This window comes from Camelus bactrianus, chromosome 2 (assembly GCF_048773025.1).
Source record: "Camelus bactrianus isolate YW-2024 breed Bactrian camel chromosome 2, ASM4877302v1, whole genome shotgun sequence".
In the NCBI taxonomy this organism is placed as follows: Eukaryota; Metazoa; Chordata; class Mammalia; order Artiodactyla; family Camelidae; genus Camelus; species Camelus bactrianus.
The window spans coordinates 56,916,536-56,944,282 of record NC_133540.1 but is presented as its reverse complement, the minus strand read 5'-3'; the positions used below and the strand labels follow the sequence as shown (position 1 = coordinate 56,944,282).

Below are 27,747 nucleotides of genomic sequence, written 5' to 3'. Positions count from 1 at the left end.
TGGTTCTACATAAGCATCGGACCAGACACGTTTGGTAACTTCCTCTGAGTCTTGCTGTGTCCTCCCTCACAGCTAGACTCCTGGCATATATTTAGTGTTTCTATATTTATTTGTTGCTATCTACATATTTATTTCTATTGATCCATTTATTTCTACTGATATCTATTTTATTATATATTTAGCCTTTACCTGGTTCCGTAGCAAAGTTGAGATGGCCAAGTTGCTAATACGTAAAATCGTTTTCCTTCAGTTGAGTGAGAAAAGATTTCAATTAACTGTTTATGTCATAACCCTTATTCAAGAAACTGGGAAGCAACATTTGCTTTCTTACTTGATGTGTTCATTCTCTGTAATTCTGTGAGAACATTCTCATTACCTGAAGCATTGGGTTACACATTTCCCTGAGCTGTGTCAACAGCGCTGCTGCCTACAATCCTTTTAACAACACAGATGGAATGGGGTGTGGGGACTCTGCTTGGGCCAATTCTTTATGCCTAAAGCAGTATGGACAAGTTAGTGTCGATAACCCAGCAAAGCCCACCTAAGAAATAGCTGAGTTCACATTATGCCCTTGTCCTCAGGATGTGATGACCTTCCAAGCCCAGTGGCATCCGGCTGAGAAGTATCTGCAGTGTCATAATAACAGTAACAATAATAATAAGCAGTGGTTCATATGGGGTGGGGGTGGCTGATCATTGACTCTAGGCCCTGAGATGAGAGCAACAATTGTGAATTCTTAATCTGTGTTTTGTATGTGTTTTCCTTACAGGGTATTTCCACATCACTCGGTATATTGGCAGACATCTTTGTTTCCATGAGCAAGAATGATTTTGAGAAGTTTAAAAACAATCCTGAAATTAACTTGGTAATTATCATTTGTCAAAACCATCATGCAGAGTGGCATCACCTAGAAAACTGTCACTGTTATTCTTGGTGCTTGGTTAGTTCTCTCTCCAGGAGTCAGGGAGCTTGGGGTCTCCCCTCTTTGAGTAATGTGAGCAGTCCTGGGGACAGTTCCAATGGTGTGCTGTTTGGCTTTAATATCCCAGCATCTCGCACAGTACCAGGCCTACAGAGGATACTGAAAAAAAAAAAAAAAAAGACTGGTGAATGAGTGAATGAATGAATGAAATCAGAGTGATAAATACTTTGAACCTCATGATTTCCTTTCAAATTATCACAACATTTAGTTTCCACACTTGGGCTATCTCAATGATAAAGCAGGGGGGTAATAATTTTAAAACCTTAATTACCATCTGTTCAAATCAGAGCGTCAGTCACTTGTCCAGGCTCTTATCCGTAATAATAAAGATTATGAACATTTGAATTATTATGAACATAATTGAATAATTATGAATTATTTATTGCTCTGTAACTCAAAAAGCATATGTATATGTGTGTATGATCCACATATACCTACAAGATAAGCAGAGCAAAATGTTTTATTCCCATTTTAGAGAAAAATAAACTAAGGTTCAAAGAAACTAAGTGACCTCTTCAGTTTCCACAACCAGTGAGAAAGAGAACTGGGAGCAAAAGCCAGTCTCTAAACAGTCTGGAGCGTTAGCACAGGCATTGACTGCTGTCCTGCCCTGCACTGAAATTGAGGTTTTTTAATCATATCATCAGTATTGCCTTTTTTAAAACTACCAAAGCAACAGTAGTAACTGTACTCAACACTAGTTAGTGTAGCACAAGAACACATACAGCTTGCTGCTAGCAGTCTGAATCTTAGCAAAATGTTGCTTTTGCTGTCAGGCAGACCGAAACACAAGAGAAGGGTTATATCCCCCGTTCAGTGAAGTTGTCTCTGATGACTGTTTAAAACTGCAAACTGCCCTTCCACCCTGGTCCTCCTGCCCCTTCCCACTTTATATTTGTCTGCAACCCTTATCGCCATCTTGAATACTATGCCTTTTACATATTTGGTGTATTGACTGATCCCCTCCCCTCAAAAGAAAACAAGTTCATTGCAGGCTCACAGTCTGCACTCTCTTTTGTGGCTAGACCAGTACATAGCACATGGAGGTACTCAATACGTATTTCCAGAATAAATGAATGAATCTTAATTGCCGTGAAATCATACATTAAAGGTCTCTTTACCAAGAACAATGCAGAAATCATCAGTGAATCTGACTATAAAACATGCAGAGTTCTGCAAACAAAGAACTGCACAATCCTCCAAAGAAACTTGCCTGAATTATTTTGCACAGGCAGGCATTGTGAATGTTTACACATATTAGGCCTTCTCTGCAGTGCGGGTTGGGGATGGATGGTGTATGGGTGTAGGGGAGACCTGGACAGTCTTTTGACCCACTTACTCTCTCTGAAATGATTGGGATGAGGGGCAGGGCATCCCTCAGCATCCTGAAAGAAAAGCAAAGGAATTGTACGGCCTGTCTTTTGCTAATGGATAAATAACTGTCAGCAATGCACTCAGCCTCCTGTTTTCTCACAGGGCTTGCTGAAGGAGTTTGACCATCATCTGCTGTCAGCCGCGGAGGCCTGCAAGCTGGCAGCTGCCTTCAGTCCCTACACGCCCCTCTTCGTGCTCACGGCCATGGTAAATAGACTACAGCCCTTCATCGCTCCTCTCCCCAGTGTCAGACGTAACCAGTGGAGGGGAAGGTCTAACCTTAAAATAGGCTTGGTGCACATCATTAGATCGCTGTGGTCAGACTTCACATATGTCAAGGTTTTATCAGTCAGAGTGGTGACACTCTGGTGGTAGCTAAGTCAGTGCTGTTGGAGGATATGATGTTATCTGCTCCAGAACAGCAGTTCCCAGGCACACCAGAATCACCTAAAAGCCCTTTCAAAATACATCTTTCTAGGCTCTACCCTCAATCCACTCAGTGTAAACCCCTGGGATTTCTACTCAGAAATCTTTCATTCTGAAATACTGCCCAGGTGATTCAAATGCACAAAAGGGTTTGGAAGCCACTATTCTATTATTTTGACTATTATTAAATAAATGATGTATTTGTATATAGCAAAATTACCATGTCCACGTTCCATGTATAGACTGTGCTTGCTGACGCTAACAGCAGCACAGCAACAACGAATGTGTCATCAGGGCCAGTCACGTGCATCCTGGTCCCTTCTCCTGATGCACCAAAAAGACCTTGGGTCCTTGATTCAATGTTTGTATATTTTTCTTAGAATATGCATGGCACAGTTTTTTTTTTTTATTATTTCTAGTGATTGTCCTCCAGGAATGAGACGTTTTCCCTGATTCATCTCCAGTTTTTAATTCAATGTCTGATTTTGTATTTGGTATTTTCCTCAGAATATTCGTGGCACATGCCTGTTGTCATATAGTAGTTCTAATGACTGTCCTGTAGGAGTGAAAAATTCATATCTGTGTGAAGCCAAAGAGGCCTTTGAGATTGGCCTCCTCACCAAGAAGCGTGATGAAACAGTTACTGGGAAACAGGAGCTCCATAGTTTTCTCAAAGCTGGTTTTGGCCTCACCACAGTGCACCAGAGACTCCATGGGGAAACAGAGACAGTCCACGCAGCACGTCAGCTCTGTAGTGAAGCCATGGGAAAGCTGTACACTTTCAGTATGTCCTCCAGAAGTCAAGAGAGAGAAGCTATCTCTCAGGAAATTATGTCTGTTATCACTCGGGTGAAGGAACATTTACAAGTTCAAGGCTTCTCAAATTTAGATGGCAAGTCTTATGTTCCAGAGGGTTTCAGCTGTGGGTTGGAGAAACTCATCTTGCATGGGCAAGTGGATTTCCAAAAAATTCTTGAAACCTATTCACAGCACCATACTTCAGTGTGTGAAATATTTAAAAGCACTTGTGGAAACAACAAAAATAAACAGAAAGATACAAAAGTGGGAGTCTGCATCACTGATCTAAAAACAGAAACAAAAAACATAGATACTATGAGTACTACTGAGGACAAACCACGTTTTGAAAAAGGCATGGTAGTATCTTCCTCCCAAATGGCTAAGAATGGTCAGGAGAAACTCAGAAGGGTAGGAAGGAGAAACTGGACCCGTTCTGATGTATTTCGAGTCTCCGTGGATGAAGAGGTGGAGGCTGAGGCTGAGTCACCAGACCACAGCAATGGTGGGGGAGCTGTCTTGAACAAGTCTCTGAGTAACAGCCAGACCTCCAGTTCTTGGAGCAAGTTATCAGAGTTTAGTTCTTCTACAAGTTGGGAGGAAGTGAATTATCATGTTGATGATAGGTCAACTAGAAGAGAGCCTAGCAAGGAAGAACGTCTTGTGGACACACAGTGTTCCACGGCCCTGTCGGAAGAGCTGGAGATCACTGGGGAGAGCAGAGCTGTGCATCCACTGTCTTCAGAGCTTCGTGATCTCTCTCTCCAGGTGTCCAAGGATGACAGTTTAGAGTCTTCTCAAAGTCAGCTACACAAACACATGCCCTTGACAACCTTCCCTCCTCGTAGCACAACAGGCACTTTGTTGGCCACGGGTGCAGGTATGTTAGAAGATGCTCCAGAAGGTATGCAGGACTTCAGACATGCAGGGTCCAGAAATACTTCTGCTTGCCCCAGATCCTCCTCTGGTTCTGCTTCTTGGTCTTCTGATTCTGCTTGGCCCAAAAAAAAGGCCACAGATCCTTCAATCCAAGAAGAAGAAACCTTTGAAATAATTGATAAGTTTCCAGAAATCAACTGTGACACCAAAGACAGACATGGAGAAGAGAAGGGAGAAGAAATCAAAGGAGACATAGGCCCTGCATTTAAAGATAGCCCCTGCTGGGTTGACCCAGAAGGAGAAACAGCAGAACGAGCAGAAGACGTGCCCTTAGACTTACGTGCAGTCGTGGGCGACTCTTTCGGCCGAAGCTCCACAGTAGCATGTGGCTCTTCCACTCCTCATTGGCCTGGTCAAAATCCTGACTCTGGGAAAAGCGGTGGCTCAGTCAAAGGGCAGAGCGTTGACCCGGACGCCTCCACAGTGGATGAGGAGAGCCAACTGCTGGACGGCGCGGATGTTCATGCCACCAGCACACATGGCTCTTACCGACCTTGTGCTCTGAGACCGCTGTGCGGTCTGCAGGCCAAGATCCCTAATTCCTCAGTAAGAGGTGACATTTCCATCCCTGTCCTCAGCGAGGACTGTGCTACCACAGAGGAAGCAGATGAACCTGGAAACCTGCTACACTGCAGCCAGAACTCCAGCTCGTCTGCGGCATGGTGGTTGAAATCACCTGCACTTTCCAGTGGTTCTTCTGAGGGAGAAAACCCATGGTCCCTTCTGAATTCCAGTGGAAGTTCTTTTGTTTCATTGCCAGGAACAACAAGGCAAGAGATCCTTGAGGCTCGCACTCTGCAGCCTGATGACTTTGAAAAACTCTTGGCCGGGGTGAGGCATGACTGGCTGTCCCAGAGACTGGAGAATACAGGAGTTTTCAAGTCCGGTCAACTCTATGGAGCACACAGTAAGTACAACATTTCAGGAAGCATCTCTGTGCGTTTGGGGCCCTCTGGAGCTCTTGTTGTATAGATCACTTAAAGCTCATAAAAGACACAGACCCCTGTTACACTTTGTGAAGATACAGAGAAATGTGTACTTCAGGGGCCTCCTTCATTGTTTGTGTGTTGGACTCTAAAGGTTGCAAAGAACAGAGGCTCACTCAAGCCACCTCATACATTGAGGATTGTTGTAAAGACACACAAGGCAGTAAGGAAGCCGAGAATCTTACAGGACTCGGGAATAGTCATCAGTCAGGTTTAAAACAGCTCAGGGAGAATAAAAAATGTTAAAAAAAAAATAATAATAAAATAAAATAAAATATTCAAAACTTCAAAAAAAAAAAAAAACAGCTCAGGGTGTCATATCCACTCAGCATCTGTCCTCTCCATTGATTCTCACTACCAATCAGCTGATTTTTTTTTTCACATTCCAGTCCTAGGCGGACAGAATGTGACCTAGTTGCACATTATCCTTTCTAGTGGGCAGAGATTTTCACACCTGTCCACCTAAGTGGTTTCTTACCAGCCAATGGACTGATCCAGTGCCCTGTCCTGTTGCAATTAGCAACTGCTTCCTGCTTAGAGACCCACCTGCGGTCTCTTCCCAAAGCAGGGAGCCTGGGCTGGGGTCACCCAGCAGTCAGTGCATCTAATACAGCTTAGAAGTGGTGGAGAAGCTTGGAAGAAAACAAAACAAAGTTCTTCTCTTAGCCCAGAAGATCACAATGTAATGCCCTCCAAGATACTGAAGAATTATTTGAGTGAGAAAAAACTATTGCAGAATGCATTTCAGAGGGAACAACTGTGTGGATTGCTAAGCACTGGGTACTAAAATAGTAGTTCTCAACACTGGCACTGCATGAGAAGCCCCACAGGGGCTTTTTAGCTTTTCAAAACTTCCAGTGCCTCACCCCAGAATTTCAATCTAATGGCTCTGCGGAATGGACACAGGCATCCGTATTTTTTAAGAGCTCCCCAGTGATTTCATGTAAAGCCAATGTGGAGAATTTCTGTTTCAGAGTACTTCAGTGTTTTGCCTGCCGCCACGAAGTCAGGCTAAAATACAGATTAGGTTGTTGCCAAAAGAAGCAAAATTTTCTAATAAAAGGGTTTCTCTGCTGATTGCAGTTTGAGAATCACATTTCTGAAAGTTAGGTAGCTGCTTTATTGTTTTGTCTGTGTGTCAATGTCTGGGTAAGTAAAACATGATGGAGAAAGCAAGACCCAAAGCTGAAGAAACAGAACTAGGGGTACTTCCCTTGCTTCTTCCCCCCAGTTCACTGCCCTCTCTACGTGTGTGTACAAACAGCTCACCTTCCATCTCCTTCTCCAGCTTCTCTGATTAAGTCGCCCACTCTGGTCACCATCTCTCCCAACCCCAGTCATCTCCCTCCCCCATCCCAGACCAATGGGTTTATCTCACTTTAAGTATTTTCTGTCCTGAGTTTCCTGTTCATTTATCCTTTGTCACAACCTAGACACAGGAGATCCTCGTTCACTTCATTTTAACTTGGATCCCAAAATGTTGCATTTCTTCCTTAGTGTTCATGTTGGTCTTCCCTCTCAAACAGATGCTTTCTTGCTAGCACTGGTCTTCCTTTCTTTAAGGTGGAAACAGCCCTTATTTTTCCTTTTATCCTTTCCTTTTTCAGTTGAGTGTGCATCTTTGTACAGTAGCTATATTTTCTCAGTAATTCCTGGACCTTCCCAATTTAAACAAAATATGTGAGAGAAAATTAAGGTGTATTTGCATATGTAATCTAGGAACCCTGGAGTTGCCAGGAGCCTCTGGGATAAAATTACTCCATTTATTTTTATCTGTGTGACCTGGCATAAGTGGCAGCCTCTATTATTTGAGGTCCCCAGATGATTAGAAGATGTAAGCACTTTTCAGTTGTTCCAAGATGGTCTTTGGGGTTTTGCTGTTTTAAAAGCCCTTTATTTTTCATTACTTTCATACAGAAGTTCTGGCCTTAACACCTTGCCATCACAAACGAGATTTTGTGAACCAAAGGCTATTCTTCATTGTAATTTCTAAAGCTTTACCTTTGTATTGTACTTCAGTAATTTTTAGTAATAGTCATAGAGAAGGATAAAATTTGAGAAAATATATAAAGAAGTTGAAGATTTCAGATGAGCTGGATTGGTATCTGTGTTCCTTCAATTTATCTATGAATTGTAACATCCTTTTGAAAAATAAGATCAGTACTTCATCTTATCTTTTTTTTCCCAGATGCTCTTTTGTTAAAATATTCCAAGAAATCTGAACTGTGGACAGCCCAGGAAACTGTTGTCTATTTGGGGGACTATCTGAATGTGAAGAAGAAAGGCAGACAAAGAAATGCATTTTGGGTTCATCATCTTCATCAAGAAGAAACTCTGGGAAGGTATTGCTTAAAAAAAAATCTCTATCATTAATGTAAAATGGACTAATCTCCCCCTTCTGTTAAGTTACTGTTTATGAGACTTCAAAAGGACTGGGGAAAATGGCTTAAAGTGTATGTTTTCATAATTTGACTCCTTTTTCCTCGTCCTCATTAATAACAGGTACCACATATGGAGGACCCACATTATGTCAGCCATTGGGCTGGATGTTTTATATACATGATTTCAAACCCATTAGGGAACATTAACCTCATTGCACAAATCAGAAAAACAGAGTTCCTGGCCATATGATAGGGCAGAGAGTCTTAAACACTCCTCACTAAAAATGGTGGCAAAAAAGGCGAGTTAAACCATGAAAGCCACACTTCTAATTAAATGGGTGAGCCTACAAAAAGGCAGAAAAATCCTCTGAGGCCAGGGAGGAAGCATATCCAGGGATATAAATGAACACTGAACCCTTAAGACACCCGGCGTAGACGTTCTGGGCAGGGGCGGAGTGCAGGAGCAGCTAGTGACCAAAGTCACACCTGGAAGGGAACGAGCATAGTGTCCACCATATAAAGCAGAGACTCAGGAATGGCTCCATCCTCAAGAAAAAGATTAGCTTAAAATATGTCACCCAGCTGAGGCAAATAACCTGGAAAATTTTTGTTTGGCCTTAGTTCTTGATGACAACTTTAAGCAAAAACTCACCTGAAAATTAGTGATCACAGGTGGTCCTCACTGGGCTTAAGACCTAATTTTATACCGTATGTGTAGTTTAAGCCAAGCACCTATAAGCCAAGACTTTTAAAGTAGATCCTGTTGTTTACCTAAATCCAAATAATCTAAGAAATAAGTAGGACAAGAAAAAAAGAGAGAAATCGGGTGACTCTTAAATAGTAGAAGTACATTTCTTGGAAAGGTGGTTGATAACTATAACAATAATGGTAAACATGTAAATTTCTTACTATATGCCAAGAAGCCCTGCTTTAAGCCATTTATATACTAATTTAATTAATCCTCACAAAACCCTATGAGGTAGATGCTATTATTATCCCCATTTTACAGATGAGGGAACTGAGACACAGAGATGTTAAGAAACTTGCCCCAATTCACACAGCAAAGTGATGGAGCCAATTCTTATGGGTAAATTGTGTCCCCACCACCACCAAATTCAGATGTTGAAGTTATAACCCCAAGTACCTCAGACTGTGATCTTATTTGGAAATAGAATTATTACAGCTATAATTAGTTAAGATGAGATCATACTAAGATAGGGTAGTCCACTATGACTGGTATCCTTATAAAAAGAGGAAATTTGGAGATAGACACACACAGGGAGAATGCATGTGAAAATTGTAGTTATGCTGCCACAAAGCAGGAACTACCTGAAGCCAGGAGAGAGGCCTGGAAAAGATTCTTCTGAGTGCCTTCAGAGAGGGCAGGGCTCTGCTGACTCCCTGATCTTGGACTTACAGACTCTAGAATTGTGAAGCCACCCAGTTTGTGGCACTTTGTTACAACAATCCTAAGCAACTGATACACCAGGATATATCATAGGAGGATCTGAGATGGGAGATAAAAGAGAGAAGTGACTTGGAAGATGGAGTGAAAGGGTCTATCGTATGTCTGATCAGGAAATGATAACAGAGCAAATAGAAAAAAAAATGACTGTTTTAATAGATAATTTCTGATAATTTCCCAGAATTGCCAAAATACATTAACATTCAAATACAAGAATTGCAATGAATCCCAAGTAGGATGGAAAGGGAAGGAGGGAAGAAACTAGAAGAAAGGAAGGCAGGCAGGCAGTCATAAATCCACTGCCAGCTACACAGTCGTCAAACCTCAGCACACCAAGGACAAAGAAACAATCTTAAGAGCAATCAAAGAAAAAAGAGAGTTTACTGCTAACAAATCTTTACTAAAGAAAAATGATGCCAGAAAAATGGTGTAAGATGCCAGAAGGAATGGGCTTCTGTTCCCAGACTGATGATCCGGTACATCAGGTTGGAGGTCCTCTGGCAGAATGTTCAGGAAATGCTCCAGTTCCAGAGCCACAGGGGTTGCTCACAGTTCTGAGCTGGTTCAGAGCCTCTGCATGCCCAGAGGTGTCCCCATACCAGAAATGCCTGAAGCCCTGGCAGATGCCCCTGTCATGACAGCCACTCCTGGGCAGGCTGCCTTCCAATGCCATGCAGCCTCCTCCTGTGCAGCCTCTGTGGCCAGATTTCCTTTCTGATCCTTAGGAGTCTGAATGGCCAAAACTGCAGCCAACTTGGTTTCCATTATCACTTTGGGCTCAGAAATTTCTGGAGAGAGTTGGCTCTGGTTGAGGTCTGTGACTCTGAAAATTCCCTTTGATTGTTGAAAGTCACTCTGGACACATGTGAATTACTTACAAATTTACACCAGCTGATAGCAAATATTAACTACAGTAAAGTGTAACACTTGCTGTTCACTCCTTTCAACACTTAGTCATTTACTGTCTTACGTCTTCTGTTCCCGGCTGTGCATAAGCCGTTGAAATGTACAAATCATTCCTCACACTTTCTTTAAATAAAGCACCCCGGGACTAGCACAGTTTTGTGCACATAATAGGTGATGAGGGGAAACAAGTGTTTGTAGAGATGAAGTCATCATAAAAGGAAAGGATAGAGGAAGGTTTCAGGTTGATGAATTGACCCGAATAAGGCATTGCTTCAGAGAGCAAAAGGTCATTTCCAGCGTCCGTACACTTTCCAGTATGCATGCTCGCTCCCTTGACTTACCAAACAAGTCTGGTGAACTGCATTAAGTGGACACTTTCTCTTTATAACCATATCATCCTGGGTCATTGTATTAGTCAGCATTCTCCAGAAAAACAGAACCAATAGGACATGTATACATGAAGACAGAGATTTATTATTAGGGACTGACTTGGATGATTACGGAGGCTGACAAGTCGCAGCAGCTGCCGCTGGCAAGCTGGAGGTTCAGGAGAGCTGACGATGGAGTTCCAGCCCAAAGAGCAGGTTCAAGACCCAGGGAGAGGTCATGCTTCAGTTCAGGTCCAAAAGCAGGAAAAGATCTGTGTCCCAGATCAAAGACAGAGGAGTTCTCTCTTACTTTGGAGGTCAGCCTTTTGTTCCATTTGGTCCTTTAACTGGTTGGATGAGGCCCCCTCATATTAGGGAAGGCAGTCTGCTTTACTCAGTCTGTTGATTTAGATGTTACGCTCATCCAAGATCACCCTCACAAAAACACCCAGAATAATGTTTGACCAAATATTTGGGCACCCTCTGGCCAAGTCAAGATGCTGCACAAACGTCACCATCAGTCGGCTAGTATGAATTGTGTTCCATCGTTCAGGTGGCTCTTACAAAATTATTTGAGTCATGAGATAAGATAATTAATATTGACTAAAACGGGGAAAGAATAACATCTTTCAAGCATTTTTGCACATCTCTTTTGATCTCCTCTCTCTTACTCTGTAATAGGATCACTTTGCATTTCTTTGTGCGGTTTTTCCCCATTTGTAGATATGTTGGTAAAGAATATAAGGAGCCGAAAGGGCTCTGGCACCACTTCATCGATGTGGAGAGGCAGATGACTGCACAGCACTATGTGACAGAATTTAACAAGAGACTTTATGAACAAAAGATTCCAACACAGATATTTTACATACCGTCTACAATATTACTGGTAAGATTGAAGAAATCAAGGGTTTGGTTCAACAAGCCTATAAATGTATAATAGGTTAGATTTCTATTGTCAACCTACCATTCACCTACCTCCACCACCATTCTGATAAAATTCAATAAACTCAGTTATCAGCCTCCTTCATCTATTTCATCTGCTTCACCTACTTGTAAGATAAGTAAGAAATGCGACCCTCTGTACCCTGTATGCATCAACTGGAATCTCCAAGTCACACTGGTATCTGGTCCCATATGATCAGGTTAGCATTTTTAATATCCTTTTCCCTTGTTTTGTCTTTGTACTTTCAAAGAGGGAGAAAAGAGCCTAAAGTTCATATCTAATACAAGTTATTCCCTCAACATGATGCATAAATCCCATTTTATACCTGTTGATCCCCCTTGCAATCAAGTGATAACTAAGCCATAGCTTAAACACCTTCAGAGAGAAAAAAATGATTATTGTCTTTTTTTTTTAATGGAGGTACTGGCGATTGAACCTGGGACTTTATGCATGCTAAACATGTGCTCTACCACTGAGCTATACTCACCCCCTCTCTTCTTACTTTCAAATAATTCTAATGGTTAGGAAGTTCTTAAATTTGAGCCAAATCTGTCTTTTTCTAATTTCTACCTATGAATTAACAACTCTGCCTTCTGGGACCATTGAGATCAATCTCTCTTCACTAATATATCTATCTATTTAAATATACAAAGGCAACCATCCCCACTGACTTTTCTCTTCTTTGGATTAAGTTGTTAGCTTAGCTTAGCTCTTAGCTTATTCTGTTTTTCTACTTTGGCCAGAGGTATTTTTAGATCCATATTTTATTATTTATTTAATAGTAGCTGTCATCTGTTTTGCACTTTCTTTATGTGAAGCACTATGCTGGGCATTTAACAAACAAACAAACATTAATTCTGACCTTTGAAACAACTCTACAAAGTAGATCACATTGCAGAGAAATGCTTGAGCTGATACGGCAACCCAGAGCCTCGGTCCGTGATCCAGCTACATGCCCTAATAAGCCAGCCCCTAGGGAAGGTCACTTCATGGCCTGACTTTTATGTGCACATTTTAATAAAAGAATAATAGAAATTTTAAGTTCTATTATATGCCAGATACATGTTAATGACTTTACATGTATTGTCTCGTTTAATCTTTTTAACAGTCCTGTAAGGTAGCTATCACTACACCCTCTTTACAAATAAGGAAACCAAAGTCTGGAGGAGTAACAAAGCTCCTAAATGGCAAAGCCTGCGTTCAAAGCGAGATCTACTGACCTCAAAGCCCGTGGCCTTCACCGTTATGTTATACTGCTTCCTGTTTCTATTTTTCAGATTTTAGAGGGCAAAACAATAAAAGGATGTATCAGTGTGGAACCTTACATACTGGGAGAATTTGTGAAATTATCAAATAACACGAAAGTGGTGAAAACAGAATTCAAAGCCACAGAATATGGCTTGGCTTATGGCCATTTTTCTTATGAGTTTTCTAATCATAAAGATGTTGTGGTTGACTTGCAAGGTATGTGAAACTGGGAATTTTTTTATTTTTTACTATTATTTATATGTAAATGTGAGGTTTTGTAACTAGCTGTGCTGATCATTATTTAATAGATTGTTTGGTGTGTAGGCTACTACTTGGAACTAAATTAATTGATTTTCCTGTATACAGCAAAAGATGACCCCCCCCACCCCCAATTTTACAACTTCTACAGGTGGCTAAGGTATCCAGCAATCAGGAGAAGATCTGGCTCATATTCTGCTGGGCTTCATTCTAGAGCAAATCCATAACAGCTTTTTAAAATTTCACTGAAGTGGTTTTGAGTGATGCAGGTTTCTTTTGAGTGATTGCATGTTTAAATGTGTCAGAATGTTTCCACACTTTCTTTCCTCCAGCCCTTTCCCTTTATTACGGGTGTGATGATTGGGTTTCATAATTGGGATCATTATGGAACAGAAAGCTGTGTGTGCTGGAATCTGACTTCCTTTAAAATCTACATTAACATTTTAATCTTGTTTTAGTTTGTTATTTTATTTGTCAGAATTATTAGCCATTATCCTATACTTTATTTAAATAATAAATGAGTTTTATTATAATTGTTTCTAGTAATGACTCTGTGACCATCCTCCAAGATCTTTTGTATCTCCCTTCCATAGCATTTACCATCACTCTCCGTCATATTACATATTCTGCTTACCTGTGTTGTCTGTCTGTCCCTCTTCATGAGAACGTTACATCAATGAGGACAGAGTTTTTTTTACTAACTTGTTCACTGCTGTATCTCCAGTGACCAAAACAGTGTTTTGTACAGTATATACGCCCAATAAATATTTGTTAAATGAACAGAGGAATATATGAATTAATGAGTAAGGCATTAAAGAAACTTCTGAATTAGGAAAGAAATATTCAATATTGTGATTTAATAATTTCACTAAGTGAATGTTACTGCTCTCTAATACCTGAAAATTGGTGGTCTGGGTACGTCATATTTGACAAATTTAATTACCCGATATTCAGTTCTTCTTCTTAAACCAGTCGTTGGAATATGCAACACCAAATCCCTTAATAGAAATTTATCAATCATAAACCACAGGATGACGAAGTTTTTCAAGTGTCTATTTAAATGTATATATTGTATTTTCTTCTGAAACACTTTGTTGACATTCATAGAGGATCTACTTCTCAGACATATGTATTTCTCTTTCAGGTTGGGTGACAGGTAATGGAAAAGGGCTCATCTACCTCACAGACCCCCAGATTCACTCTGTTGATCAGAAAGATGTCACTACCAACTTTGGAAAGAGAGGAATTTTTTACTTCTTTAATAACCAGCATGTGGAATGTAATGAAATATGCCATCGTCTTTCTTTGACAAGGCCTTCAACTGAGAAACCAAATAATTCGTAGACTCTCTGGAGTGGTAATGACCACTTAGTGCTGCTGACCAGTGCCGGCTCTCCTCTCCTTCCAGGCACACAGATTATGGCACAGCCTGGTCCCTTTGGGTTTAGGTCGGTCCATGGGGCTGGCCTATGGCTTGTGAGAGGAATTGATGAGGATCTCTTTCAGGCCCATATTGAATTGCCAGTGCACCCTGCAGAGTCTCTTTCCCTGTGCCGCAATTACCAAGAATACGCCAGGAGACAGCTGCTCATCAGCATAAGTCCTACAATGAGGAAAGCATGGGAAAGAGACCCAACTGACGGACACAGAGCGCGTATGAGAAATAAACTTTTCTGGCTTAAGCCATCGAGATTTTGGAGCTTTTTGTCACTATCTGTCAAGACTGATAACTACTGGTGGTTTTCTTACTGATTTAGGAGTTGTTTGTATATATTAAAGAATTCAGGCCTTTGTGATATGAATTCCAGGGTTTTTTTTTTGTCTTTTGACCTTTGCCTTTGTATGAAACTTTTTCCCATGCAGAATTTGTTTTATTTGGTTGAATTCATCAGTCTTTTATGACTTCTAGGTTGTATGTTGTATGTAGACCTTCCCTACTCTGGGTGTCTTTATTATTAATCCTCCCATATTTTCTTCTAGTGCATTTACAGTTGTGAGAAGTATGAGGGAAGAATGGTGTATTTTGATGGCCACCACAGTCCGCCCTTGCACAACACAGATCTGCTGCTTCACATGGGTTTGGGAGCAGCTCCTCCACGATCTCGCTGAAAGAAGTTTACAAAAAGGAGATTGGTGAGCTATTCCTATACTGCAGTTAGTCTTTGGGGCTACAACTGATACACACACTCTCTCTCCTCCACTATTCATTCTAAATTTCCCTTACCCTTAACTATCACCTCAGCAAGTGTCAGTGCCTTACCTAGTGGTGTGACTCAGACCTACATACATGAAGGCTCTGAATTCTAGATAGTTATAACTTTCTCAGTTTGAGGTCACTGCTCATGTCTGTTCACAGCTGCAAACGGAGCACAGGAGAACCATTCAGATCTCCTGCTATTGGGAGTATAGTTAACTGACACCCCCAGCTTGCACCCCTCTGGGTCCACCACTGTGTTCACAGCAAAGTCATGCTCCCCCGGGGTGCTCAGCTAATGACTCAGTAAGGCAAGGATGCAGGCTCAAAATACCTCTAATAGAGGGGGCAGGGTATAGCTCAGTGGTAGAGTGCCTGCTTGGCATGCACGAGGTCCTAGGTTCAATCCCTGGTACCTCCACTAAGAAATAATAAAATAAATAAACCTAATTACCTCTCCCTCACAAAAAAATTTTTTAAAAATACTTCTAACAGGTGACTGTGCACAAAATCTTCCCACTGGGCTGACCAGAAACTTCTTGGAACTCTGCGATAGTCTGTGCTGAGACTCTTCCTGCCCAGTCCTCCTCTGTTTGCCTCTGTGTTCACAGTGTCTGACTTCCATCATGGTCTCCCTGCATACTGCTGTTCCCTCCCATTTTACCCTTGACAGGCATTTCTCCCCATAGATGTATGTGTCTGTTCTTTTCTTGGCATTTGCTTCTTGAGGAACCCAAACTAAAGTTTATTAAAGAAATTTTAAAAATTCATCCTATTAACAAAATAAAGGAGGAAAATTGTATTATAATCTCAAAGATGTAGAAAAATCATTTAATAACACTGAAAATCAACTTATGGTTAAAAAAACTCTTTGCAAACTAGGCATAAAAGAAAACTCTCTGAATCTGATAAAGGATATTTTAACTTTTTTAAGCAGCAAAATTATAATTAATAGTGAAGCAGTTAAAATTTTCCATTTGAGAAAGAGAACAAGCAAATTTGCTCACTACCCAAACCCCGTCCAACATTTGGGGGGGGGGTGTATATATATATATATCTGCCCCTGGTTCCTGGCAGAGAGCTCCTAAATCCCTTGGAATTTTCTGGTGATAGGAGTGTGTCTTGTTCTAATGAGATGACTCTTGGTGAGCTCCTGGAGAGCTTCAGAATGAGGACTGATCACCAGAAAAACCAAGCCATGATTAGAAGCTTGGAAATTTTACCCCCACTCCCCATCCTCTGGGAAGGGAAGAGGGGCTGGAGATTGAGTTAATGATTGAGAATGCCTACATGATGAAGCCTCCATAAAAATCCCATAAGTACAAAGCTCGGAGAACGTCTAGGTTGCTGAACACATGGAGGTACGGGAGGGTCATCCTCCAAAAGAGGGCATGGAAGCTCTGTGTCAGCACTTCTTCCCCTCCACTGCCCTGTCCCTTGCCCTGTGCATCTCTTCTATCTGAATGTTCATCTATTAGCCTTCATCAAATCCTCTTATAATAAACTGAGATACATAAGTGTTTCCCTCAGTTCTGTGAGCCAATCTAGAATAGTATGTAGCCCTAGAAGTGGGTCATGGGAATGCTAATTTGTAGCCATTCAGTCTGAAGTACAGGTAACAACTTGGGACTTGGAATTGGCATCTGCAGTAAAGGCAGGCTTGTGAGACTGGGCCCCTAATCTGTGGGATCCGATACTAACTGCAGGTAGTGTCAGAACTGAGTTGAATTATCGGACATCCAGCTGGTGTCAGAGAATTGGTTGGTGTGGGAAAAAATGACACATCTGGAGTCAGAAATGTGAGTGTGGTAGTAGTGTATATGAATAAAAGGGGAACATGAAGAGGTTTTTGTTCTGTTTTGTTTTTACCCTATAGACTATTATAGAAGAATTCTAGTTAGTAAACATAGAAGGAATGATAGAATTAGGAAATTATCATATTGTATCCTTGGATGAATTAATGGCCCTAGGTAAAAATCACTGATAGCTGCTGAAACTATTAGGAGAATAGTTGATGGCGAACTTTATGTTAGAGGAATCAAGACAATGCTACCTACACCTCAATCATCAGTAAAAGTGGGGCTATAAATCAATAATAAAATAACATTTGGGGGACAATTAGGGATTTTTAATGTGTACTGAGTGTTAGATAAAACTAACAAAGTGATGTCTTTAAAAAATACTAAAATCAAAAAAAGTGGAGGAAGAAGTGAAAGAAGCTTGGCTCTTTCTTGATAGTGTTGAAGTTTGGAGGTGGGTACATAGGGATCCGTTATACTTAGTCTTTCCTCTTTTGTATATACTTTTAAATCTCCATAAAAAAATTTTTAAATGTAAGGTCATATAAAGGAAAAAATGCCAAGAAAAATCCTAGATGAAAACCAAGATTTATATCAAACAAATCAGAAATGAATATAAGGAGTGTTCCACAATGTAAAATCCTGCAGAAAAACCAAGAAGAAATAGAATTATGTATTGGGTGAGGGACTGAGGACAGTGAAAAGAGATTGCTGGCAGCACAAAGAGCCGTTAACAGACAGAGTGACCTTTGGGATGTTGTAGAATAGGGCCCAGCAAACTATGGCCTGTGGGTCAAATCCTGCTGCCGTCTGTTTTTGTAAATAAAGTTTCACTGCAGCACAGCCACGCTCATTCAGTTAGGTACTGTCTTTGGCTGATTTTGTATTACAATGGCACAGCTGAACCGTTGTGTCCGAGACTGTATGTCCCACAAAGTCAAGAATATTTCCTATATGGCCCCTTACAAAAAATGTTTGTCAACCCTTCTTGTAGAAGATGAAATCAGAAAGAAAAAAAAAAGGTCAGGATGTTTACATACTTTGTTACATATGGTTTTTGGTGACACATTACAAAGAAATATGGATATCTCTACTTAAAAAGTAACAATGGGTGAAGAAACTGGAAATTGGAGGTAATAGAAAAAGAAGTTATTAGAGACTGTATGTCAGAGCACACTTTTCTCTGTGAAGTCAAAAGGCTAGGCTACTTGCTAAGTGAGATGAGACTAACAAAGCCAGGAATTTGAAAGGAATAAAGGTTTTGAAACAATGCATATCTCTGTATTATAAAAGGCAGAAATAGAACTATTGAGAGGAATTTCCAGAAAAATCACATTTTTAAAATCTTTTAAAATTGTTATGTATTTACACCAACACACATAGATCTGGCTTAAGAAATTAAATGTAATACTACTGTTGAATCCTTCAATAGATCCTTCCCTGACCCCTACCTCCTCCTCCATCCAAGAGGCAATCACTGCCCAGAAATTGTTGGTTGTCATTCCCCTTAATGTTGTTACACATTTACTTTTATATAATTATAAAATTAATTATACATTAATATTTTATATAAAAGTAACAATAAATATCCAGTATTAGTTCTTTAAATACTTTAAAACTTTGTATAAATACAAAAAAAAAAAAAAAGTCCAGCTGGGTTTAAAAAGAGCCAAGCAGACTTTCTCAATAATGAAAAATAGTCACTGATATTTATAATTTAATAGAAAGGTTAAACAGCTGATTAGGCATAGTTCAAGAAAGGGTTATTAAAATGGAAGGGAAATGTGAAGAAATTAACCAAAATGCAGCAGAAAGATAAAGGGATAGAAAATATAAAAGAGAACACGAGATTAGGAGGAAGGAAGAAGGTCTAGCATCACTGGTGGGGATTCTAGGAGAACAGGAGAGTGAAGGAGAGGAAACCCTCTCAGTCAAGTGAGGAAAGCAAATCAAGGAGGGCATGATCCCTTGCGTCAAATGCTGACAGGTAGGATGAGGGCCGTGAATTGCACTGCTGAGGTTAGCAGTGTGAGTTCCCTGCAAATGTAGCTGAGTACTGGGGTGAGGGCTTGAATGGAAACGTGTATTCGTTTTCTGTTGCTACCTAACTAGTTGCTACAGGCCTAGCAGCTCAGAGAGACATGCATTATCCTGTCACACTTTCCCTGGGTCAGAAGTCTGAGTGCAGCTTAGTTGGTCCTCTGCTCAGTGTCTCCCTGGCCTGGAATCAAGGTGTTGGCCAGACCGCATTCTCCTCTGGAGGCTTGGCAAGGGAAGGCTGCACTGCCAAGCTCACTAGGTTGTTGTAAAATTCATCTCCTTAACACTTCTAGGGTTGAGTTCCTCTTTTTTTTTTTTTTGCAGGCTGAGGTCCACTCTCTGCTCCTGGAGGCCACCTGCTGCTTCTTGCTGTGGGAACCATCTTACGGCCCCTCTCTGCCCCTCTCCTTAGCTGAGCCTCTTGAAGACCCGCAGGAGACCATCCTCTCCATTCCAGCAGGTTAAGAGGGAGTTTTATGTAACATAACCTAACTCAGAGTCTATTCTAATGAATAAAAGCCACTTAAAACTTAAATCCACTTTCAAGGGGAGGGAATTACACAAGGGTGTGATCCATTGAGGGTTACCTTTGCATGTATTTACACAAAAGGGTTTAAAAGAGGAGTGAGGAAAAGAATGGGAGGCAGAGTGTTTAGAATACTCTGTGCATTTTGCTGTAATAGGAAAAATAAAAACTACATGGTGGGTAGTTGGAAGAATTGACATCAAGAGAGATACAGAATTTTTTTATAAGTGGGAGAAATGACAGCATATTGATGAGAGAGTAACAGAAGAGATTGAAGAAATGATGATATAGGGGAAACAGTGTGGAGAATTGTTGATGCAGTGCCTTTGAGTAGGTGAGAGGGATGGAATCCAGGATACAGATGGAGGGAAAGTAGATGGAGGGAAAGCACGGAGAATTCATCCATGGTAACAGGTGAGATGGCAGAGTCTTGAGTGCAGTGCGCATGGGCACGAGTAGGTACGTAGGTAATAATGTGAGGAAATTCTCTGTTGAGTCCTTCAGTCTAGCTCTTCTTGAATTTCTTTCTTTCTCTGTCCCTATGACCAGAACCTTATCTGAGGTCTGCATGATATCTGACTCCAGTGTTGCCCTACATCTTCCTTCAAGACACTAGTGATCTTTCTTTTTTGTTTGTTTTTTTAATTTTTTTTTAATGTGGGGAAGGTAATTAGGCTTATTTATTTTTTAGAAGAAGTACTAGGTATTGAACCCAGGACCTCATGCGTGCTAAGCATGCACTTTTTACCATTTGAGCTATCTCCTCCCCCCACTAGCGATCTTTCTTAAACACAAATTTTATAATATCCTTAACTTGCTTGAAATCCTACCATGAAACACTAACAAACAAGGAGGGAAAAAATAAACAAAGGATGTGAATAGTGAATTCACACAAAAAAGGAAATATTTTCACTCATCAAATTGCACATATGTTAAAAGATAATACTTAATTCTGGAAAGGTTGGAAGAAACTCTCTTATAACTGATGAAGGGAATGTCAATTATGACACCTCTTATGGAAAGGAACTTGACAATATGTAATGTTCATTCTTGGACCCAGTAATTCTTCTTCTACAAATCTCTAGTGAGGAAATAATTAGAAATGTGAACAAATGTTTATATGCAAGCATGTCTTTCATAACTTTACTTATGATAGTAAAAAATGAAATAATTTTTCAACAGCACAGAAATAGTTTTATATATTATAATTCATCTATGTGGCTAACTATTCATCCATTTAAATTGTATACTTTCAAAAATATTTAGTTATAATTAAAATGCTTAATTTAAATTATAAAATTTAAAGTAAAAAAGCAGTCTATAAAATAGCATTTATAGTATTGATCACAATTTCAGTATATATGTACATGTAAATAGAAAAGGTAATATGTGTATAATATATAAAAATGTTCATTGCATTCTTCTCTGGCTAGTGAATTTGTGGTAGTGAATTTTATTTTCTTCTTTATCATCTATATTTTCCAAGTTTCTTGCAATAAGCATGTATTACTTATACCAAAAAATAGTATTGAATAAGGAATTCAAATGATTCTCTTTTCCAATAGAAAGTCCACATTATTGGGTGAGCACACAGGGCTTTCTCCTTTTGCCCATCAGTAGTCCCAGTCTTGTAACAGACTCTCTAGGAACTCGGAACTGCTCATAGTGTTGGTTTGCAGTCCACTCTGCCTCCTCCCACCCTGGAACAAAGATGCTTTGTCTCTTGGTGAGTGTTTTCCTGCATCTCTTTTACCTACAGGAACAGTTACCTCCTGTGTCTTCTCATCCTTGAAGACTCACCTCAACCAACACCTTCTTCAGAAAATCCTCGCTGGTGTCCTTCCTTCTCATTCTCTCCTCCACAGCCTAGGTAAGTTACCCTTCCTTTGTCTCCTCAGGTGACTGAGCAGCTATCCCTGCGTGGACATCGTGGAGGCTAAGATACTCTTGTGTCGTATTATCTACCCTAGAGGTGAATCACAATTATCTGCTGTATTATTTATGTATTGCCGTGTGACAAATTACCCCAAAACTTAGAGGCTGGGAACATTTATCTATCATCTTGAAGTTACTAGAGATCAGAAACTGGGGAGTGACTTTGCTGGGTAGTGCTGACTCAGAATCTCTCTTGAGGTTGCTGCCGGAAAGTCAGTGCGATGCCATCAACTGAAAGCTTAACAAGGACTGGAGGGTCTGCTTCCAAGCTTTCTCACGCGGCTGTGGGCAGGAGGCCTCATCTTTGATGGCTGTCGGACAGAGGCCTCAGTTCTTCCCCAGGTGGGCCTGTCCGTATGACAGCACCGTGGCTAGCTTCAACCAGATGAAGAACCCAAGGACGAGAGACGTAGAAGTCACAGTGTCTTCTGAACCTGGCTTCAGAAGTGACACACCACTGCTTCTGTTAGTCACACAGACCAACCCTGGGACCGAGTGGGAGGAGATCAAAAGGGCATGAATATCAAGAGTCAGGGTCATTAGAGGCCATCTTGGAGGTGACTCTGTCTGTCTCACTGGCCTGAACTCGGTCTTGTGCCCCTTGCACTCCCCCACCTCCCCCACACTTGCTTAGTGTAGTGTCTGCTTAGCAGTTGGTAGTCAGTTCATTTTAGTTTGAATAAGTGAGTAAGTGAATGAGATATCAATGGTAATTTTATGCATTTTATATGCTCAATAAGTACTTATTAGCTAACTACCTCTTGCTATGTAAGGCAAGAAGCAATAATAAATTATGTCTTAATTACAGAAGTAAGGAATGTCTGAGCTCTCCAGCCTTCAGAAAACTATTCTGCAATAAGGTGGGGTGTGGTAGATAAGTGGATGGACAGATGGAAAGTTGGAAGGACATAAAGATAGATGCAGTTCCCGTCAGTCCCATCTCTATATTTTTAAGGAAAATTATTTTGCTTTGTTGTGCTTACATTTTTCTAATTTCTTCCCCCTATTCTTTAATTTCTCACAGCAAAATTGATACTAGGAAATTTTCAAGCAATTTTTAGAAAAACTCCATCATTGTTTTTCTAAGTTGAACTAAATAATTAATTTTTACTTTAATCTTTTGTGTGTAGAGTTGTGAAATGACAAGATTGTAAAAGCTAAGTTTCAGGAGTTGAGTTCAACGGAGGAGACTTAATTTCTGTCCCTTCAGACATCAGAAATGTCAGGCTTTTGTTACTGTCTTTCAACACTGCCATTGTTTTGAAGATGATGCTTGCTCTGTGCAGTTTGCATATGCAGATGCCCTTTGCCTGAACAGTTCTGTAGGAACGAGGTGTAAAGTGTAAGACGCAAGAGAAATTGAGAGAAAAAAAAATAAATCTCTTTATTATGGTGCCTAAACCTTCAGTGTACGGGAGCTTTGCAGCTGCACAAGGAGAAAAATGCATTCAAAACCATAATGCCAGTGTGAATAATCCTTTCTCGAATGCTGCTTGCAGACTGCTCCAGCTTTGTCAGGTGAACTTGAACCGGGCCATCAGATTGGCCCCTGTTCCCATCGCACACCCTGTCTATCACCTCAGGGCATTCACCATCTTGACTGTTGTTTAAAGAGAACAAGCAATCCATCATTGAACCAGGGAGTCACTTTCTCATAGAAAAGTAAAATCAGCATGTGACACTACTCAGCCCTAGTGTTTTGCAGATTAAAATGATACATGGCGACTCACGTGTTACTAGGAAGATTAAGTCAGTTATCTTGTTCCACTGCCCAGACAAAAGAATTCCCCTCAAGCAGTAAGTGGGAGATTTACAGAAGCTGAAAAAGTTGGTCTCAACTATACGGCGGTAAAACAGAGAATTTAACAGGACAGAAAATGAATGTTACTTTACATCTATGCACCTTCCTGAAAAAGATGGTACAAAGAAGACTCCATCCCAAAAGAGGGAGCTGTTAAATCTTTGTACAAGCGTCTGCTGTTTGAGGTCCCAATTTTATTACCAGAGATGGACACACAATGTATTGTCTGACTGCCTTAGCAATTGATTTAAATATGGTGAAATGAATGAGCAGCCGCTGGCCCTGAGGCAGTTAGCTTCATAAGAGTAGGTTGCAAATCCTGCAGCTACAGTATCAAGTTATTAACACCGTTATTCCATTGTGTGATCTACACCGTAATAAAATTTTAAATGAACCTCCATACAGAAATGAGTTCACAATGGAAGGCTGGGATTGCAGCCCTTAATTTACCAAACTGAAGCAAATATTTATCATATTACAGAAAAAAAGTATTTCTTAAATAATTGAATTTGTAACTGTTATTTTTTTAAGTAATTTTCAAAAAGAAAACAAAAGTAAGTATCAAACTGTTTAATTTTAGATTAAGTGCATTAATTAAAATTAACATAAGAAAAATTCATTGCTTTCTAATTAATTTTTTTAACTTAAAATAATCTTAAAGTTTAATTTGTGTTTTTCCATTTAGATCTTACACTAAAAATAACACAGTTTAAAGACAGAATTATGTTTTCCCTTAGGTTCTCATGAATTTTAAACAACACCATTGTTAGAAATGTCTTCTTTGTTTACATTTTGCCCATATTTTGCCACGACAAGTCCTTCCTTAAAGGCTATTTTTCTAGTCAAAGGGATTTCAAATTGAAGAATGCTCTCTTTTGTAACTTCTAACTACATTTTTAAACATTTCTTGTCTATAGCCAGCTATATGTTCTGTACATATTCTCTAAGAATAAATGACAGCACTGGAATATGTAAGTTTTCTCTGCCAGGGACAAACACCAGATTTGACCTTCTTTTCCTACACAAATCACCAAAAAGGAGAGGGACTATTTAAACACTTTTGTTAGACATTTGACATGGTCTTTTCCAAATAACAGAAGGACCCACAGCGACTGGCTTTGAAGGGCAGTATTCCCAACGTGTTTTCAATAGAGAACATTCTGTCTGGGCTGAGCACCTGGATCATGTGCAGCGTTCCCTTGGGCTGGGCAGCAGTCACTGAGCCACCTGCATCAGAGAGGATGGTATATGAAGGACGGGAGCCTCTGGCCAGCTGTATCCTTCCCCAGCCTTTGGGGCATGTTTGTGTAGGAGCCAGGCCAGGACAGACTAGCACACAGGCATCCATCTCTGTGGCCATCCTCTTTGCCCCACCCCAGATGAGTTAGCAAGATCCTTCAATGGTGTAGATAAAGGTTAAGTGCAACGGAGCCCACTAGCCTTTGAAACATGCCTTGTGCAAAGACTCAAAGCCATAAATTGTCTTGACAATGGCAATTTAAAATATCCAAGTCCTAGGACTTTCAGACAAGCACCAAGGAAGATGACCTGAGATTGAGCTGGATATTGGTGTAAGCTCCATAATTCATCATGACCTTGACAACCTACTGCAAAGAGACCCGAGGTCCTCCCCTCCTTCCTCCTCTTGTCCCTCCATCCCGGCAGCAAGGCCTCTGCCCTGTCTGAGCTGAGCAAGGACACACACTCAACAAACGAAAATTATTCCTAGACTTCTTGAGACAACATAATCACATATAACGGCAAATTAAACTTGGCATCTCTAAAACTCTTTGTTGTTAAGTATCATCTTTTATTATATTCAACTCCTGGTTATTGGAGGGGAGGTGGAAAATGCAAGCAGTCCAAAAAGAAGGCTGTTGTTTAAGATCCATCCTATAAAGGCCAATAACACATTGTTGTTGTTTTTCAGTGGCTGACATAGTAACTGATGAGTGGGAGATAGACAGCCCCAAATTGCCCCGGATGTCAAGAAATGCCAGATTTTGCCATCAATAACTTAAAAACTAAATTACAAGGCAGATCAAGATGCACTCAGTGCTTGGCCATTTGGTGTACTTCTTTGGTGGTTTTTGAATATATGCCAAAAATGCCTTTCTCAGAACTTCTACCAACCAGAGTGTATCTCAAATGCTAAAATGGTGAACTAAAAAAGATACTTGAGGAAAGTTAACTTTTTATAAATTTTAAAAATCAGTCCAATTATCAGGAAAATACTGTTTTCAGGAAGCATTTTATAGTTTGGTACAGCTGACTCATGCAATTTGCTAGAAGACAGAAGAGACCCTGCCAAGCGGTTTGTGTATTTATTGCGGTGTTTCCCATTGGAAAGACTAGTTATATATTCCACTCTGCTGAAAATGGCTTCCCCTTTGCCCCTGCAAAATAACCCTAGAGTTATTCTCTCTTTCAAATGCTAACATCATGTTTCTTATGAAAAGAGCTAAAACTCAGAGAGCCACAGGTCCCTAAGTCTAAATTCAGAAGTATGACCTTTTAGGAAATAGACCCTTTTTTTGTTTTTTGAGAAAACAGTTTAAAAATCCAGACTGTGAATGACTGCCTCTCAGTTGGAAAGGTCACTTTGAGTGCACTGTCCACAACATTAACTAGAAATGACCCTTGTCATCACTCTCAGCATGTGGGACAGAAGAAACAAATGAAAAAACACACCCGAAAGATGTTTTCTAGAATAGGCCACTTGGATAATAGATGAGACGCTGTGCTTGTGGACCACATGGGCTCCTGGGGCATTGTTCCCACTGTGTGTGAGTGTGCTGGGTGGCTTCACGATGACAAGGCCGTGGAGAACTGCAGCATCTCAACTGGACCACCATCGCAAAGTGAAGAAAACGTCGTCTCGGTTCCCAGCTAAGAGCACTCCCTCAGTAAGTGTTTCAAACTTTGATGTTGTCATTTTCTTGATTACAGATTCCTTTCTAGAAACATTTTTAGGAGAACAAATCAAGGAAAATGTTTTCTTCATTTAATGTCCACATAGTTTTCCCCCCTTCTATGTAGCGGTTGTCAGGAAGGACTTCCACTAAGCAGAATGTGTTTTCTTCTGGCCAGAGTGAAGAGAGTTAAATTATAGAGCCAGCTGGTTGCTTGCCAGGGAGGTTGGAGAGGAAAGAGTGCCCTGCCCTCAGTTTTCTTCCCATATTACCAAGCTGCTTCTTATAGACCCTGGCCCCATCTCCTGCACCCTCTCCTCTTTCTCCCTTCCTAACCCCTCTAAGGGGTAGGTAATATTAAAATTAAAAAGAGAGAACTTCTGGCACTGAACTAATTCATAAGGCTACACCCATTCTCCAGCTTTCCCTCTTCTGAGAAATGACTTTTAAACATCAGCAGGTGGTCAGGTCTCTTCCAATTCCACCTGCAGTCACTCTCATCAGCCCTCTTGAAGGGAAGAGTGGGATGAAATCACAGGAATGTGCCCTGGCTCTGCCACTTACTAGAAGAGTGGCACCTAGCCTCTCAGAGCCTTAAGTTCCCACATGTAAAATGGGTGTAAAAAGACACACCTTGAGGTGTTGTGAGGATTGGAGGTAACACATGTGAAGGACTTAGCACAGTGCCTGGCACATTTTGGTGTTCAGTTAAGGATGGGATTTTATCATGGTTATTATCTAAACTCTTTCCCCTTTGCAGTCCTGTAGAATTCATTTTCCCAGACCCACTCTCAGTAACCTTGGTGGCCAAGACCACTTAACTGCACATACCCTCAGTCCCTCCCCTAGACCCAGGGAATAGTCTCAGTTTGAAGGAGAAGTCGTTTCTAACCAAGGTGCAAAGTGGGAAACGCAAATAACAAAAACAACAACAAAAATAATAGATTCCATTCATGGAGTTATTTACTAATGCTTATTCATCATTATCATGTCACCTGGAAATATATTTAAACCATATCAAATTACTATTTTTTAAGTCAAAATAGTCTAACATTCGCAGGTTCATACGGCTCAGTCTAAATAGTACTGAACATCATCCTCTCTTTCCATCTGTCTCCAACCTCATCTCCAGGTAGTCCCACATCCGCCCAGCCTCTCCTGACTTCAATTCACCAGATATGACATGCCCTCCCACAACTGTTTCCCCAGGCTCTTCTCTGTGCCTGCAATAGCCTCCCCTCCCTTGGGAAACTTATTTGTCCTTCAAGACTCAGCTCAAGTGTCACCGCCTCAGGAAGACTTTCTCTGACTCTCCTACTCCCCTCTGGTTACACATGCACACAAACACACACTTGCACATACACACACACACACACAGAGGCTCCATTACACCATCACAGACCTTTATGGTGGGACCTCAATTGTACAGTAATTACTTGTTTATGTATCTGCCTCCCCCATTAGATTAT

The 27,747-nt window shown here is 40.6% G+C and overlaps 2 protein-coding genes across 17 annotated transcripts in view; both read left to right on the top strand.

Annotated features, from left to right (window-relative positions):
* The window catches only part of ALPK1 (alpha kinase 1), a 119,238-nt gene extending 104,365 nt beyond the window's left edge, over positions 1 to 14,873 (top strand). For all 16 annotated transcript variants that reach the window (XM_074342170.1, XM_074342144.1, XM_074342133.1 and 13 more), the window contains 7 exons: positions 770 to 865; positions 2,459 to 2,563; positions 3,290 to 5,423; positions 7,691 to 7,844; positions 11,346 to 11,508; positions 12,843 to 13,029; positions 14,216 to 14,873. In XM_074342170.1, the coding sequence (XP_074198271.1) occupies positions 770 to 865; positions 2,459 to 2,563; positions 3,290 to 5,423; positions 7,691 to 7,844; positions 11,346 to 11,508; positions 12,843 to 13,029; positions 14,216 to 14,415 (3,039 nt within the window). In that variant the 3' untranslated portion in view covers positions 14,416 to 14,873. The remainder of the gene's footprint in view (positions 1 to 769; positions 866 to 2,458; positions 2,564 to 3,289; positions 5,424 to 7,690; positions 7,845 to 11,345; positions 11,509 to 12,842; positions 13,030 to 14,215) is intronic.
* Positions 14,874 to 15,191: 318 nt separating this feature from the next.
* LOC105067992 (uncharacterized) overlaps positions 15,192 to 27,747 on the top strand; it is a 28,992-nt gene continuing 16,436 nt past the window's right edge. The window contains exons 1-3 of the mRNA XM_074342218.1: positions 15,192 to 15,204; positions 19,429 to 19,564; positions 21,390 to 26,272. Coding sequence (XP_074198319.1) covers positions 26,177 to 26,272 — 96 coding nt within the window. The 5' untranslated portion in view covers positions 15,192 to 15,204; positions 19,429 to 19,564; positions 21,390 to 26,176. The remainder of the gene's footprint in view (positions 15,205 to 19,428; positions 19,565 to 21,389; positions 26,273 to 27,747) is intronic.